Source organism: Falco punctatus (genome assembly GCF_963210335.1).
Source record: "Falco punctatus genome assembly, chromosome: 1".
Lineage (NCBI taxonomy): Eukaryota > Metazoa > Chordata > Aves > Falconiformes > Falconidae > Falco > Falco punctatus.
In genome coordinates, this window is record NC_137580.1 from 114,763,684 (window position 1) to 114,780,757 (window position 17,074).

The following is a 17,074-nucleotide window of genomic DNA, read 5'->3' on the forward strand; positions in this document are numbered from 1 at the left end:
GATCGTTAAGAAGAGCTGACTGCCAGGTTTCAGCAAACCTACGTTTGTGTTCAGCTTCCCAAGGTGGCTTACAAAACCAGAGATAAGGCAGCGTGCTATAGCTCCTCACGGCGTTTTACAGGGAGCAACAGACTCTCACCTGAGCATTACCCCTACTCGGGCCGGCTGCCTCAGCCGGATTTCCTGGGAAAACTGCCTTTCGGAGCGAGGCCAAGGCGATCGATGCATGCCAGAGCCATCTGTGGTTCCAAAAGGAAATAACTCTGCTGCTGCTCTTGGAATGTTTGCTCGGATTTCTACACAAGAGACTCAAAAAGGAGAGACAGGCGTTGGGTTTTTGCTTTTTTTCCTCTTTTTGCTTGGGGGAGAGAAGAGGAGGAGTGGTGCTGGTTGTAATTTTTTTTAAATCCCCACCCCCTCCAAACGCCCCGACCTCCAGCAGCCATGTTTCCTGCTTTTTATTCCTAGAATTTAGACAAGAAAAAAAGCATTGCACAAAGCGACACATGAGCATGTTGGAGAGATCCAAGTAAACACTGTGTAAGGGTATCTGGATGTAGAAGGAGCATGAGGAACTCTATATTAAAAACAAAGTCATCTTTATTTACTGGGGAAAGGAAAGCCATAAAGGAGAAAAATCAAATGTGCCAAGAACTGCATTTGAAGAAGAAACAAAACCGGATTTTTTTGACAGCACGGTCATTATCAGTGCCATTTCAGCTACACTTTTATTTTAATGTGCACATCATCATGTGCTACAGCCTCAGAAAGTACCCTGTTCAGATGCTGACCTTAAAAATAAGCCATAAAGCTAAATTTCTACCATAAATCCAAATCAAAATATTTTCATGAATACAGTATTCTCGTAAGCATTTCTGAACTTGAAATTCATTAAGATGGAACTCAGAATATTTCAGGTGGACAATACATACTCAGGAAAGTCTCAACATAAACGTAACTGTCCAAACCTTCAGTTGATTTACGGGAAATTAAAAAACACAGCTATTCCACAACTGCTTACACAATGAAGATTTTATACATGAGAAATGCCAAAAAGTCCACTCAGAGTTCCTAGAATCACGTCACAGGGGGTAAAAAAAAATATTTAAAAAAAAAATGCAAAAATGCATGCCACAGGATTGAAAGCTAGGTTTATGCTAAAAACCTAATGTGATCACGTAACTGTTGATTTTACAAAGTTCCGGATATTCCCCAAAACCTTTGAATGGGAAGAGAGTTTTACAAGCAGCACGGTTTCACCCAAGCCCTCAGGAAGCTTCTCTCAACCCTTCCAGCTCGGGCTTGTTCTCCTGACGTTATTTCCTGCTTCACCCTGGGACTTCTCACACGAGCAGGCTTGACCTTTCCTTGCCATGCTTTTCTTTCAAAACACAAAGCAGTATTCCCAAACGCTTTTGCCAAGAGCATGCTTTCACACCCAAGGCTGTACATTTAGGGTCAGGGCTTCGCCCCCAACACGCACTGACCTCGCCTGGTCTGAGCCACGAGGACTCCTCACGGCAGCTCCCGCACAATTGCGGAACATCAAGCCGAGTCCTGCCGTCGGTGGGTGCCGTTAAGAGCACCAGCAGCCTGGCATCAGATTTATGCTACTTTTAACCAAACAAATCCTTTCCTCGGCATAACCAGAGTTCTGAGAAACAGCGCTGCATTTCCCAGTAGCAACAGGCAGGCTGAACCTGAAAGAGGACGGACAGAAATTAAAGCGTTTCAAATTCAGAATTATCTGTCAAGAACTGGGAAGAGAGGAACAGAATTTAATAAAAAGTTATTCAAGCTATTTAAGTGAACTAAAAATAAATTAAGCCATAAATTAAGCTAATGATCAGTGAATTCTGCAGGTTTCCCTCTGCCCCAGGAACGTCAGCCTCTCCACAATTACTGGTCTCCTGCTGGAAGCTACGTTCAGAATCTTTTAGACTGCATTTGCTATTTATTATGCTAAATGATATTATTATATCATTTGCTATTTAATTTCTTCATAGACCTAAATACTGCTTTTAGTACCCTCGATGTTGTAGCTTCAAACAGAAAAAAAAATCTCAGTCACTAAGACACACAGCATATGGAATTATTATGCTTCTTTCAAAAAAGGAATTCTCTTGCCAGGTGCAGTGCACAAGTTCTTCCACAGGTTTGGTTTGATCATCTTGAACACATTACTTCAGCTTAAACACTCCAAAAGTGTTTAAGCTGACACACTAACTTGACTTGATTTCTGAATGCCAGTCAATTCACAGCATGAGAGATGCACCGTAATTAGGAAATCTTACAATACACAGGATGCCCAAAAGAGGAAAACCCAAGAGATGGGCTGAGCCACCCCACCCCACCCCGGCTCGTCGAGCAGTTTTTGTAGAGGGCAACTCTGAAAATGCCAGTTCCATCTAGTGCAACTCTAACCCTGCATGACAGAAGTAACTAACACACAAATCTAAAAGTGGCAAAGCAACGTAGATGACCGTGTTGCAGAGCAGTGATAGGACTTACGGTGAAGTAAGAATTTTGGAACATAGGACCTCAACCTGGAGAATCCCAACAAAAATCCACACAGGTCCATTCATATCTGGATTCCACTATCGGGTGTTTTTGTGGAGAAGGCCTTACATATAAATCTCAAGGATATGTAATTAGCTTGAGACAATATAATGAGATAATGTAATGTAATCGAGTTTTAACCCAGTAAAGCAGTTGCTGGTGATCTTGGTCTGTCTTCGCAGAGACTTACAACTTGGGTGTAACGCAAATTTCCTGGATTTAACAGGCTTTGAGACACGTATTTAGATACGGAACCCAAGTGACTTTACTATTACCCGGCATCCAGCCATTTTACCGATTCTTCCTTGGCAGCACGGACAAGGAAGCCTTTTTCAGGTTTGAGAACAAAGAAATGAAATTACAGGAGACTAATCTTGCCAATGTGCCAAATGAGAACATTCACAATACAACAAGTTCAAGTGTCCTGCCATCACTTCTCTTTATATTCATCTCCAGTGTAATCCCCCCCAATACTTATTATTTCTATAAAAGGGTCGATTAAAAAGTTAAAACTATATGCATTAAAAAAAAATTAAAAATCAAAGCACATTCCCAGATTTTCACATATATAGACCATTAATAAAACAAATTAATGTTTGCTTCAGAATTTGATTGAGAATAAAAAAAAAATTCCTACCATTTCTTTATCAATGCACTGACTCACAAAATCCTTGCTTGTAATAAGCAAGCTAGGTAGCTGGCAAGATTGCACATTTGTTTGCTGCTGTACCTGTACTGCAATGCAATCACCCCCTCTGGAGCCCTTGCCATTTATTATTCAAGGAACACCACAGACTAATGGCCCTAGCTAACAGAAAAAAAGTCTTTGTACTAAACTGAAAAAAAAAAGTCCAAAAAAAGCCATTAAAAGACTTTCTGAAACACATAAAACATCGTTTGGGACGAGATAAAACACAGTATTTCATGAGATTTTAGTTGTGTCAACAATAACAAAAAAACTTCTACTTGGTCTTAAGATTACATTTAGGCCCAATAATCAGAGATTTTCAAAGTGTTTTACAATCAATTTCCAGCTTCGGACCATATCAATTTGAAGCGTAGTTGGACACAGATTTCCCCCAGACCTGACTGCCACAGCCCACCGCTCCGTGCGGTTTTGCCATCCCACCTCTGCAGCGGCGAGCTGGGGTTTGCAGGGCTGAGTCTAAGGAGGCCAGAACCGGCACATGGAAAACCATTTAAAAAATGGCTTTTTTTTCCTCAGCTGTGCCTCTCCCAACCGCAGTGCCCTACCTGGGAATTCGGCAATGAGGAATGCTCAGGTGAATCCAGAGGACTGTCCGATTACCTCTGGTCAAGCCATCTGCATAGCGAGCTCTTCATAACCCTAACGCCAGGCTTCCAGCCAGGAGACTGATCACTTTTTGAGACCCAAAGAAAACAAGGTGACTGTGAATGCTGCATTCTGATCAGAGCGATCCAACGCAGTGATGTTCCTTAGCACAAAGCATTTGTCATCTAACCGCAGTAGGCTTTCTGGCCACCCACAGAACTGTGTTTCTGACTTTGTATTAACTAGTCCCTGTTTGTAGCATAAAATACCTGAAGTAATGAAGTTTAAAAAGTTCAAGTAAGTCCCAGTAGCCAAACCACAGGTGGTAACGCCCAGGCTAAGGAGAACACATCCCTCACAACAGAAGGTGAGAGTAACACTCGTCTTGTCCTATCAACTTAGGTCAAACTTTCTATGTTGCATTAGTAACTGAAGAGACTAAATAATTCAATAGGTAACAGCAGCACAGGATCCAAAAGACTGTTTGTATCTTTTAAACTGAAAAGCTTCCTAAATATTTAAAAAGAGAAATAAAGAGCCCACTCTGGAACTCATCTTTGTAGCCTACCCCTTTAGGAGATGAAGACAAACCACCTTCAGAATACACCAAATTTAAGGTGGTCTTTAAGGCACCATTTGCAACATTTATTGAGAAGGACATGTGAAAACCAAGTGCACTACAACGTATTAATACAACCGGGAAGTTCTAATTGAACGTGAGGTTACAAGAGATGTTATCTCCCCTTTTCCTCTCCTCTTGCAGGGCTTCTCTCATTCCATTTGACCTCATGTTCCATCCCCAGAGGAATTACATCAAGACTGGATCCCCAATGCCATGGTCTGGGTTGCAGGTGAAGGAGATGGTGATGGCATAGCGAGTGCCCCAGTGAACCTTTTCCACACGATGAAGGTTCTCCGATCCAGAGGTGAAAAAGGAAACTCTGCCTGTAAAGACAAAGTATTTAATCAGTGACATGGAGTTTGCCACTCGGCTCTCAGTTCTCTACAGTTCTGCTGTTGTCTCAGTCCAGCTGCCCCCTGGCTACCTGAAAGCCCATACATCATCACCAAGACAAACTGTTATGAGCTTACGCTGCGCTCTGACAGCTTTATGTACTGTTTAAAACATATGTTAATCCTTTGTGCTACAAAGCTGGAGACGTCATTCCACCGTATCTCATAGTTTATAAAAGGCAGGAGGAAGCCAAGAACAGCTGAAGCCAGTTCTTAGTGGCCTCAGGTTTTTTGTTTGTGTTTTTTTTTTTTTAAAAAAAAAAAGCAACTATAGTGACTGTCAGCAAAGTGTATTGATCTCCTCGCTGCTCCCCTTCTAGCCTGGGCTCTAATTTTAGACCAAAGCAGGAGGAAGTACCACACAGGTGGCAAAAAGTCTTCAGTGCAAACATGCTCAGCAGGTTTACAAGTAGCTGTGGCAGCTTATCAGCATGGTACCAAGCATTTGCTATAGCTTTTTGTGCTCAGTCTGATCACTCCCTGTTCAGCCAGGTTAGAAAGTTATGTATCGGTCATATACGAGTTAGTTTTCCTTAGAAAGAGCCACTCCATCAATGCGTTGGCTTGGAAATTGTTTTCCAGATGCAAGTGCTTACTCCTGTGCTTCATTCTGTCCACGCTCTGACCACCACCCTGCCCTGGGGTTCCCCAGGCCTTAAGTGGCATCAAGGCAAAATGTTTTGATAGTGACAAGTGGAGGTATATTAGCATCCCACTTGATGAAACAGCAGAATGGAGCCCGCTGCACTTTCACATTATTAAACTGTTCTAAGAACTTAAACGTTTGATGCTTAGCAAGTAACTCGGAACTGACGCAACTCTGCAGGACTGCTCAAGTCCTCCTGAGGAAGCAGTAATACTCATATGCACAGCTGGTTTATCCCGATAGCATGTGGTTTTCCTTTTCCTACTCAGGCTTTCCCCCTCCCCCCCCCCCCAATGTTCAAATTAGATTAAAGTTTGTTAAAAATCTTATCATAGGGAACTCATTGCCAATTAACTCTGTCCAGGATTCATTCACAACCAGACAAAAAGAAACACTTCCTATAATATGCACAAGATCAACTATTCCAACCATCACCCCGTCTCCACTGCAGAAATGGGCACCAAACACACAGCCGATATTCTCTTCCAAAAGTGATCCAAAAGATCCAGGAGTTACTTTGCATACTCCTAAGCAGCACACACAGGAGAATCTGAACAAAAAAATGAGACTAGCCCTACAGTTTACCCCCTAATCGCTGAAGTCTTGGTACCTTCTGTGTCCCTTGCACATTCAGTTGCAGTTCACATTTAATCACCATAGTTCACACAGCGTTTCGTAACTGCCAAGCAGAAGGCATATCATATTCTTCTCTGCCTGTGGCTGCACATCAGTAATCTGTAAAGCTATGCATATATATATATATATATATATATATGAAGAATAGATTTGTTTGTATGCACAGCTCATTTACACCTTGGCATCCTGCTTGTCTGGATGAAAGACGAAATGAACGCTGCGTACTCCTGTCCTACGAGCGTTGCAATGAACAGTGCTACCCTCAAGGATTTCATACAAAGCCCGTATCATGAAACTATTTTTTTTAATCTTATTTCAAGACCATTCAAGTACTTCATTATCAGTTCCTCCCCTATTCATCCAAAGCTTTGCCTTAAACTGATTTTCAAGCTCTTTTTCTTCTCTTTGATCTCTTATTCAAAGTAGTAGTAATTCAGAGTTAGACAAGTTTCAGTGTATTGATTAAGCCAGTTAAATTGATTTTTTTGGCTATACAGAATGTCTTAATTTCTTTCTTTAATAAATATGTCTTCATATATATGGTATCTTACAGCTTCTTCTTGTACACCTGGTCCCATATCTGTCAACAGGGTCCGAGTCACTGAACAAGCCTACAGTCCGTTTTCAAATATATTTTTCCTCACTTGGGAAAAGTGTCTTTTAAAATTACTTTGCAAAATTTTGAAGCAAAAGCACACTCTCACCACAGTACACTATTTTTAATAGTATAGATGTTCACAAAGAGTAAAGAATATTCATCCCCATCCCATCTGACAAAACCTTCAAGGGATATATGGCAATATCATCATATTCAGAGACTCCTAGGGAAAGACAAGATAAAATAAAGCTGTACCATTACTGGAGAGGATGATTTCTAGGACTTTCAAGCACACCAAGACCAGACTCTTCATAATCTTGCTTTAATACACAGTATATGGAAACTACTTCAAAAATGAAATCACTACAAGCAAGCACGCAGGTCAGGACTAAGCAAGTTCCTTAAGAAAGTGTGGACTAAGTTATAACCTGTCCTTGCTCTAGCTGGATCTTGATCAATTTTGAGTTAAGATTTTAAATGCCAAAGTTCCAATCCATGAACCACATGAGCAAGTTAGTAGGACCAAATGCAACAAGGGTCTGGTTTTAGCTGTGAGACTGCATTCAAAGTGTTTAAAGTGCACTTGAAGCGACACACGCTGCCACAACTAAAATAGCTGTGACGGGATTTCTCTCATTGTGAATGGCGAGGAAAACACGCACAGGGCAGTTCCACTGAGCTCTCCAGGCTATGAAATATTGATAGAGTGAATGCTGAGCTTCCTGAGAGAGTACTGTTGCACTACAAATGCTAGAGAAAGACTATGCAACTATTCATTGCGGATAAAAGTACGTAAGTACCTACAATTTCCCGATGAAACATTTTTTTGAGTGAGAAAAGCTCAGGAGAAAGAGTGTAAAATTCTAATCCATTTCCTTTGTCCCTTTCTCTCATTATTTAACAATAGCCTCAAATCAGTCTCTCCATTTTCTTCTCCCCTCCTCTGACCTGCCTGTGCAGATTTCTTTCCAACATGCTTTTCTGCTCCACTAAAGAAACCTTGACTGCTACCTCCTGGCACATAATTTCAGTTTGATTTGTGAACACTGTTGAAAGTGTAAGCTTTTTAGAGATCACAAGCGAGCACTCAATACAATTTCATAGTGTATTATCTAACCAAAAAAGAGGAAGTGTTTAATCCCTGGTCCTTAAGGGACGAACTTGTGGAGTGGAAGAGCAATGGGATCATCTCCTGTTTTGAGGTCCGTGATTCTAAGCTTTCAGAAAGAACCCAGTCTCTCAGCTACATTCTGAAGGATAAAGATTAGAAAGGAGGTGTCCTGGGCTTAGAAGTGATGCCAAGGTTAAAAAACAAAGGATTTAGTTTTTTCCACTGAGGTACATCTATAGTCCGAGTAGTATTTCATCCTGATTGTGAACATTTGACTCATTTTCCCCAGTCACTGCAGGATGCCAAGAACTCCATCACTTCTTTAGTTTCATGATGCTTTGACTAGTACGTCAGCCTTGGGGAAGAGTTTCAGATCCATAAATCACAAGGAACCACGGGCTGCCCTCTCACATCTACCCTCTATCATCTCCTCCTCACCGCCACTTGCCATTCCACAAGAAGTCCATCAGGCAGAGCACGCCCCAGCAATTACTGCAGCACACCAGAGCATTTAGTGCTTCCAACACTGGGACATATAGCACCCACATTAGATAAAAATACTCAGATTTTGTAGACATTTCTAGCAATGATCCTTTCTCTTTTCTGCCCACAAACACTTCAAGCTTCTTTATAGCTGTTCCCAGCTGGCTTCAGGATTTCCATCAGGCTGTCCAGTAACGGGGGAGTGAGCGGTGCTCCAGCCTAGCTCCCATGGAATAGCACAGCGATGGACTGGGGGAATTTCCTCCCACACAAATGCGCTTGTTCTTACCTTTCTTATTAGAAGAGCAAAAAAACCCCAAAGAATTGGAAAGTTTTGTAGTAACCTCAAGACCTGCAGGAGCCTGTTTCTAAATTATTAGCTTGCCTGCATATCTCTACAGGAGCAGAAGTAATCCGTCCTTGCCTTTGATATTTATTTGACAATACCTGAATCTACAGCTTGCTTTCTCTTCCTTCCCATGTTTTCTGTACTTTCCAGCATTAAGTGCTAGAAAGAGTGTTTCAAGATGGAGTTTGGTCCAGTAAAAGCTTAACTGATGAGCTTCTGCTCCTTGCAGGCTGCAGAAAGTCTTGCTGTGACGCAGGTTGCTCCCCTTTCTGGTTCACAACTAACACCTCCAGCTCTGCTTCTGTGCTGAGATTAATCAGGAATTTCATCCACAGGTGGAGCTGCTTCCCAGTCCCTTCCTTCTGCCACCTTTAAGCATCCACACAAGTTTAAACATAAAGAGTAGGCAAAAGATAAATTGTGTTGGGGATGAAAGAACTACTGTCACAGAAAACTAAGGTGTAAGCTCATTTAAATATGCCACCTTCTCACAGGGACCTAGGACAAGAAACTGCTAACAAGCTCAGTGCCGCAGCATCCATCCAAACCGAGCCTGGTCGCTGTTGTCAGTGACACCAGTCAAGCCCTTAAATGCTGCCAGGCTGAGAAAAGCTTACGTGGGGGGGTGGGAAAGGAAAGCTCTTGCTCCTCTCACAGGAAGCAAGACATTAATCGTAGCAGAGGTAACTGCTTATTCCCCCGATTTTTTGAAAACCAGCTTTTGCACTGATGCACAGGAATAATAATTTACGAAGGCAAGCAAGTGCCAGTCATAAGCCCCACTGCTATGAATTCTGTGTGATCCTAACGTAGATGAGGCAACACTTCATTTTCAGGAATAATACTTAAGCAGCAAAAGCAACAGATATTTCACTGTGCAACAATAACATCCCATTTAATTACTCAAACAAAACCACTACAGGAATATATGTGTTAACTATGAGCTTTTAGGTTTTAATCACATTCATAATTGCCCCCTAGCAATGAATTCTTTTTCGATGTACTCAGAAAATTTAACCACTGCAAGAAACAGCATACAGGTGAGGAAGCATTATGCATTCAGCTGCGTATCACAGTAAGAATGTCAGTATTCCCACAAGGCTTGCTCTCAGGAGATTTTATCTGTGTTGAATTTTAACATTTAGTTGCACTTCCATAGACAGGGCTGTGTAACATTTGCTACTTAAACTGAGGCAATATAGATTGAGGAATACACATATGAAACAATTTCCAATGACAACTGTGCCTTTAACACTTACTCTCTTCATCTGTCTCCTCGACTCTAAAATGAAGCTAGCACTGACCTATTCTAGCAAGGTTAATGTGAAAAATAATTAGTAAACACCATTACAGTACTTCGCAGTTAACGCACATTCAGTTTTACAAGTATTATTAAAAAAAATCCTCTGGTCTTATTCTGGCAAGAGAAAAAGTGGTAAAGCCTGCCAGATTAAATTATAACAAGATGCAGGGAATATTTGAAAGGACTTTGAGAACCATACAAATATTAACATACCACAATGCTCATAAGAAAAAATATGTACATTATTATTAAGCCTCTAATATTATAAATTTATCGCATAATTTAGATTGGAAGAGACCTTGGGAGGCTATCTGGTCCAATTTCCTTTCCCAAATCAAGGCCAATTTCTAAATTTCATCCAACTTCTGAGTTCTATCAGGTTGTTCAGGGTCACATCATTAGCACGTACAAGTGCAGCATTCAGATACCGGCATTTCCCAGGTACAGAATCACAGAGTGGTTTGGGTTGGAAGGGACATTAAAGACCACCCAGTTCCACCTCCCTGCCCTGGGCAGGGACACCCCCCACCGGCCCAGGGTGCTCCCAGCCCTGTCCAGCCCGGCCTTGGGCACTGCCAGGGATGGGGCATCCACAGCTGCTCTGGGCAACCTGTTCCAGTGCCTCACCACCCTCACAGCAAAAAATTTCTTCCCAGTATCTAACCTAAAACTACCCTCTTTTAGTTAAACCATTACCCCTTGTATGGCTCAGGCACACATATTTTGCTACCCCCATGTCTCCTATGCTTGATTTTTGAGGAGGGGGCATGGAGTAATGACCTCCAGAGGTCCTTTCCAACCTTGCTTATTCCGATTACACATGGAACAGGCCATTCACATTAACACCGACTTCGGCAAGCAATTCACATTAACACCAAATTCAGCAATTTCTGTCTGCAGCACGCCCGTTTTGCCACCGATTCCAAGCCCCTTCACACTCCCATCCTTCACATGACACTACCCCTTCTGCTTTCTTGGCAGCACCCTTCTGGCTCTTCTAGTTTAATTCACTGCCAAATTTCCTTGCAAACTCCTCAAGTCATGAAAACATCACAGACAAACCATAAATTATATGTGTTAGATTGTCTTGACCGACACTCAGTCACGCAAGTAAGGGACTGATAACTGTCCCCTCGCTCTCCTTGTTCTGCTTAAACTGTGCCTGGGCACCAGGGAAGGGCAGGGACTACCTCTGCCTGGTGCCCGTGACAGGGAAGGCGTGCAAAGCCGGGCTGGGGGAATGTCAGGTCTCACCTCCATCCACCCTCTGCGGCAGCTGCTTGGGGGCACTGGAAAGCCTGAGCTGCTGCTCAGAAGGAAACGAAACAACTCATCTACCTGATTAAAGGGAAACAGGAACAGTTTATTTGGCATTACAGATCTATTCGACACCTTTCATCTTATACACTGACAGCTTTGACTGTCTGCCTAACATTTATCAGCTCTAAATGTCACTTGGGAAAGCAGGAAAAACTGCATCTCATCTGCTGAGTGACACCAAGACAGAAGCACTGCCCGGGAAGCTGCACAAACACAACTGTGTTCTCATCTTTGTCATCTGTTGAGGATTAATTGCCAATTCATTTGCATGTAAAGTGTCCACGGAAAACCACCACAGCATTAGGCACATAACCACACAGTATCTTCTGTAATCATACAATAAAACTTATTTGACAGATATACTTACTCAGTTACTCATAAATAAATGTTGAATGGGGAGAGCTTTAAGCTAAAGTCCCTACCTAAACCCCACAGAAGTAATATGGAATGACAGCATCTGCAGATGCCCTGATCTGGGGTGAAGAAAGGGCACAAACCTCTCTAAATGATTTTGCTACATATATGCCAAGCACAGAAGCATACAGAAGCCTACGGCCTTAAAAAAGAAAAAAAACAACCCAAAAAAACAAACCAAAACCACCAAAACAGCAACAGGCATCTAACGAAGCCTAGTTACAAAGTCATCCCAAATTTATTTACTAGACAGAGAAACTACTTGCCATTATAGATGAAATCACCAATTCGCACAGTGAACTCTCCCATAGCTGGCAGTATTTTATAGAAGTATTATTAATACTTTTAAGAGTACTTGCTTGTATTTTAGATTCAGAAGCACCTGGACTGAAAACATACAAATTCAAGTTTTTAAAGAAAATAAGTGAACTTATTTCCTACTAGGAGTACGTGACCATTTTAGACTTGAACAGAATCCCTGCCTGCTTCCCTCTTACCAGCACAGTTGGTTGCTCAGAGCAGCAGGAGTTCCTGCTCTGTACGTGATGTCTGAAGGTGTGACAACCTAGTCAAGTATTTAGAAGTGAAACTGCGTAACTGTTCTCCCTAAATCACAGTTTCTGAGTCTCACCAAGGCCTTTTGGCTCCATTTCTTCTCCCTACAGCCAAGAGACGGACAGGGATATGTGTTCCACTTTCCAGTTCTCCCCTTCAGCACTCAACCTCCCCAGCCAACACTGCCAAGTCTGCTCTGTTCTCCCACGCTGGAGCACCCTGGGCAGATTAGAGCATTTCTAAGTTGGACTCCTACAAAAAGTTCTCACCAAGAGAAGCCTCTAAGAACAAAATGTTGCCATTTCAATCACATGAAATACCCACAGATCATCTGGTTTACTCTTCTTGACCTTGCTGAACATAACATGTTCAGTAGAGCTGTGGTCAAATCACACGGATGCACGAGTTCCAAGTTTTGGACTGCTGACAGAGAAGGAATTCACCTTTGCATTTACTAAATCACTGAAGCATAAACACAAGGGTAACTTCTGCTGTTCATTTCTTATTCAAAAAACGTTTTTTCAACACAACTAATTCATGATGCCACCTATGGTGTGCAACATTAACACTCACCAAGCTTAGGAACCAAGAAATGAAACATCATTACTGAACTATACAGTGTAACACAGCTGAGCCTGCGGTGAATTTGATATTTTGTTTTACTTTATCTGTTACATTACCCAAATTTCATCAAGTAACTGCCTGAAGCTCATTTTTCTGTGACCCTCCTTCATGCCTTCAGCTTTGCTACATATTTGTCTAGCAGTACCTCATCAAATTAATGAAACTCTGGCCTGTATATGCATTACATAAAGCAAAGTCCCGCGCAGCAAGCAATGAAAGGCACATTAAGGTGCACACTGCCTGTGTTCATTTAAAACTACATATTTTATACCATGGAAAAAAGCCTTAAGAGTCCAATTCTCAATACTGACAGTGCTTTGCAACGCTCTGTGGTAACACAAGGCATCTGTTTAGGTCCCCGTATCCCCCAGACGCTCCTCAATCCTTTCAATGGCCCAGCTCGGGTAAAATTACCATTACTACCCTCAGCAACAGATGCCCTCAGCCAGACAGTGCAGTGTATATAAGCACTATGTTAAATGCAGGTCTGACCTGCACCCCCCAACTACCTATTGCTTTATGGGCCCAATTAAAATATTATTTCATTTAATGCCACCGTAAACCTATCATCAGGCACCACTGGAATACAAAACCAGAGCCTGGAAGACAGTTAGCCTTCCATGGAAAACAAAACAGAAAGCAGAAGAAAAATATTCAGAGTTCTACAAAGGAATGAGGAGCTATTGAGCTGTTTTCTACATATTTTTGTCACAATTGCAACACATCCTCCTCTTCCTACCATTTCTCTGCAATCATCTTCCCAGTCCCAGGTGCAATTTCTGGTTAGTATTGCAAATCATTAAGAATTGCTGTCCTACAACCCGGGAACTTTGCATAGGTCCTTATTGCTGCAGCTGTTAATGCCAGCTCCATTTATTTTTCTGGGACTGCAGCTACTTCGCTGGATTTTTAAAATTAATTCTCATCTTCCAGTTGTTACTGATTTAACATCATGGTGTGCTCCAGTTTTACTGACTGGAGCAAAACTAAAGGTAGGAATGCCAGAAGATTATAGCAATCTAGACTGAATTGCATGATGTGGATTGAATGTAGAGAAAGATCCAGCTACGTGTGCTCAGTGGGAAGGGGGGGGGCGGGGACAGCGTCTGCTATTCTGTAGTACAAGACGGATTACTAAATACATGCTTTAAAACCAGTTTTCACAACTTGTGTTAATGTTGTTGTGGGGGTTCTGAATCTGGAAATCTTACTTTTCGTGTCATTGCACTTTCTGTCACCATGCTGCAACCCCTCAGCCTTTAATAGTGAACTCTATTATTTTTTTAAAATAACACAATAAAATAAATATGACAAACTCCCACCACTTAACAAAGTACTGTACTTAGTCTCATGATTACAGGACCCGAGAGTCATGTGATGTCTAACCACTGCAATAAAGCTACACTTACCCCAGTAAATGTACACACAGACACCCTGAAGCCCATTTCTGCACTGAGAAAGCTACATATGCATTCTTAAATGTATGTTCTTCCTCACCTCAGCAGAAAAACTAATGGCTCAGGCTTTTAGAGTGGAAAAAAAAGTGTATGCTCAATGAAGAATAATCCAACTTCACAAGTTCCCAGATAGCTCATACCTTCATCTCAAATATTTTTACACTTTCAGAAACACACGCTTCTGACAGCTATGAAAATATGCAAAGTTTGATATTCAAGGAAGAGTCACATTTCGCTCTCCAATGCACAGAATTCATTTCGCACCGTAGATTATTTTCTTCCACAAACACACAGAAATAGTGATTCTGACCTTTCCTCCTACCCTAATATAATAAACAACCTTACAAAGAACAAACTCTCTTATAAGCTGAAAGTAAGTGCTGCAAAGCTGACCTCGGAACCAAGATATGTACATGCAAATAAGGAACACACAACTCAAGTGGTACTAAGATTTCATTCCAACTGCAGGGTTTCAACTACACTTTATCATAAAGTGAAGTCTGATCTGTCTAATGTTGCCAGTCCCCAAATGCACACAAGACTCTCCAAAATTATAAAATTTTAAATACAGTGTACACTGACAAATTCAGTAGCGGCAGAAAGTATACCAGTTTTATCACTGAAAAAGGAATGCCTTGATGTCTGCCATTTATTCTTAATTCTTCTGTACCTAATGAAGATTACTAAAACAGGCCTCAGGCCAGGGAAGGAAAGTTAATGTTGAAAGGGCCACGGGTTTTGTTCTGCAGGACCTCATTCTCAACACTGCACAGAGCCACCCCTGGTGCAAAGGATGGAAAAAAATGCCAATATGTCAATTTTGGAAATAGAATTTGCACAGACATTTAAAAGCAACAGATACTACTTTAGAACTGTTTCTTTGTCCAAAAAAATGTTTTCTTTTCAAAGTAGTATTTCACTTGGCACTAAGAATTTTCTTACTCATGGTACGGCGAGTTTCTTGCAGCAGACAGAGGTCCTGACGTAAGTCAAAAGACACATAGATACTTCTGAAGCCCATCAGGGCACAAGAAAGGTGTGTTCCTTAATGCCACACATTTGGTTATGAATTAGCCAGAGGTCTGTACACATGAATAGGCATCACTGTGGTGACTGGTCACATCTGTTACAAAGAAAAAATCTGAAGAGCCTCTAGGTTAATAAATTATAACTCCTTCCTAAAGCTAGAGGTGTTTGTTAAAAATTGAACTAGGCGGTGTTATAGACCATGCTACAAGTTATATTGAAAGCCTTTCTCTCAAATACGCAAGGCTACTTTTTACACAACCCACAAGTGATGCATACTTAGAGAAGTGGTAAGCATATTAAATTAGGTTCCACTTCAAAACAGTTCCTGCTGTCCCTAACTATCCAGCTGAGACCGATCTATGAACAGTAATTGCTGCAAAAACATTTGAAACAGCAGTGGGACTTGCCCAGACAGCACCCCCAAACACAGGAAATCCCACAGTGTTTTATTTTTCGTTGTCTTTTTTTGTATTTCAAATTATTGTTTTTCTCCTCTGCTGCATCAGCAACAACGCCTTTCTGTTCCCTACTGTAAAGCCTGACACTTTAACAAATTACTGCTCACAGAAAAAGGGATGTATTCATTTTGGCACACAGCACCAGGCTCCCAAAATGCAGACTAACTTGGAGATGACAAGAAGTGCCAGTTTTTGGAACCGATATCGCATTAGCAGTACAGAGAAGGTAAGGCAGCTGTCAAGCACTAAAACAGAACCCACGATTACCACAGTCATCTCTAACAAAGCCTGAATCTCCTAAATGAGAAAGAAATAAAAGCTGATCAACATGGAGTTTTGAAAGTTGGGTTGGAGTGACAAGAGAAGCACAAAGGATCAAAAGAATCATAAAATAAGAAACCACAAAGAGGGAAGGAGAGAAAAAAACCCACCGCAAAGGAACATTCTGAACATGAAAAATACATCAATTTGTACCAGCAACAGAAAACACCCTGGGGTCGTTCCCTCATTCCATCCTCTCACAAGCCACATTCTATCAGCAAGAGGAAAAGCTAAGTGTATCGCCTTCACATCGCGCTTCACCGCTCCAGCTCTGCTCCTTCGCTCCCAGGTGCTGGTCGCTATCGGGATTGCGCCACAGGCAGCGACGCAACCACGGGGCCCTGCCAACTGCGTTTAGACAGAGAAATATCAGAAAAGTGTAACCAGCATTAAACTTAATTCTCTGTGGTGTACGTGCAGCACATTTGATCTTTCAGAAAAGGCCACTCCCTAACAAGTTTTGCGTTGTTTTAAAAGGTGGGTTTAACCAGTTCTGGGGCACGCACGCTGTCAATACAACCACCTGTGGAAAGGGAATGGCCAAAACCAGGTGCTGTTAAAAATCTTTCTGTATTTTATGTGCCACCACTTCCTCCCCCAAAACAACACAAAAGCAAACACCTTGCAGCAGCAGAGCCTGAAAATGAGCCAGCTAGAGCTGAATGGAAGCAATTTCACAGTGGCAGACTTTCTGAAATTAAGTCAGAGGCACACTGCATACAGCAACTGGACTGAGTGCCCCTGTACCGTGCAAGGAGACAGCTGTCCTCCCAGCTCCCCAGAATTCAGCTATGATTTCTACAACTATAAAAACACATTACACTTAAGAATTGCATCTGGAAATGAAATAGTTTAACGTGTTCCCTTTCAAAATACTGGTGGCAGCATTTTGCAAAGGATACT

General features: G+C 41.8%; 2 protein-coding genes across 4 annotated transcripts in view; one reads left to right on the plus strand and one right to left on the minus strand.

Annotated features, from left to right (window-relative positions):
- LOC308068106 (urotensin-2 receptor-like) overlaps window positions 1-17,074 on the plus strand; it is a gene marked incomplete at its 5' end in the record, with an annotated part of 44,623 nt that overhangs the window by 19,512 nt on the left and 8,037 nt on the right. The gene's annotated exons all lie outside the window — the stretch shown is intronic.
- OGFOD3 (2-oxoglutarate and iron dependent oxygenase domain containing 3) overlaps window positions 4,465-17,074 on the minus strand; it is a 44,554-nt gene continuing 31,944 nt past the window's right edge. For all 3 annotated transcript variants that reach the window (XM_080397821.1, XM_080397823.1, XM_080397822.1), the window contains one exon: window positions 4,465-4,798. In XM_080397821.1, the coding sequence (XP_080253947.1) occupies window positions 4,662-4,798 (137 nt within the window). In that variant the 3' untranslated portion in view covers window positions 4,465-4,661. The remainder of the gene's footprint in view (window positions 4,799-17,074) is intronic.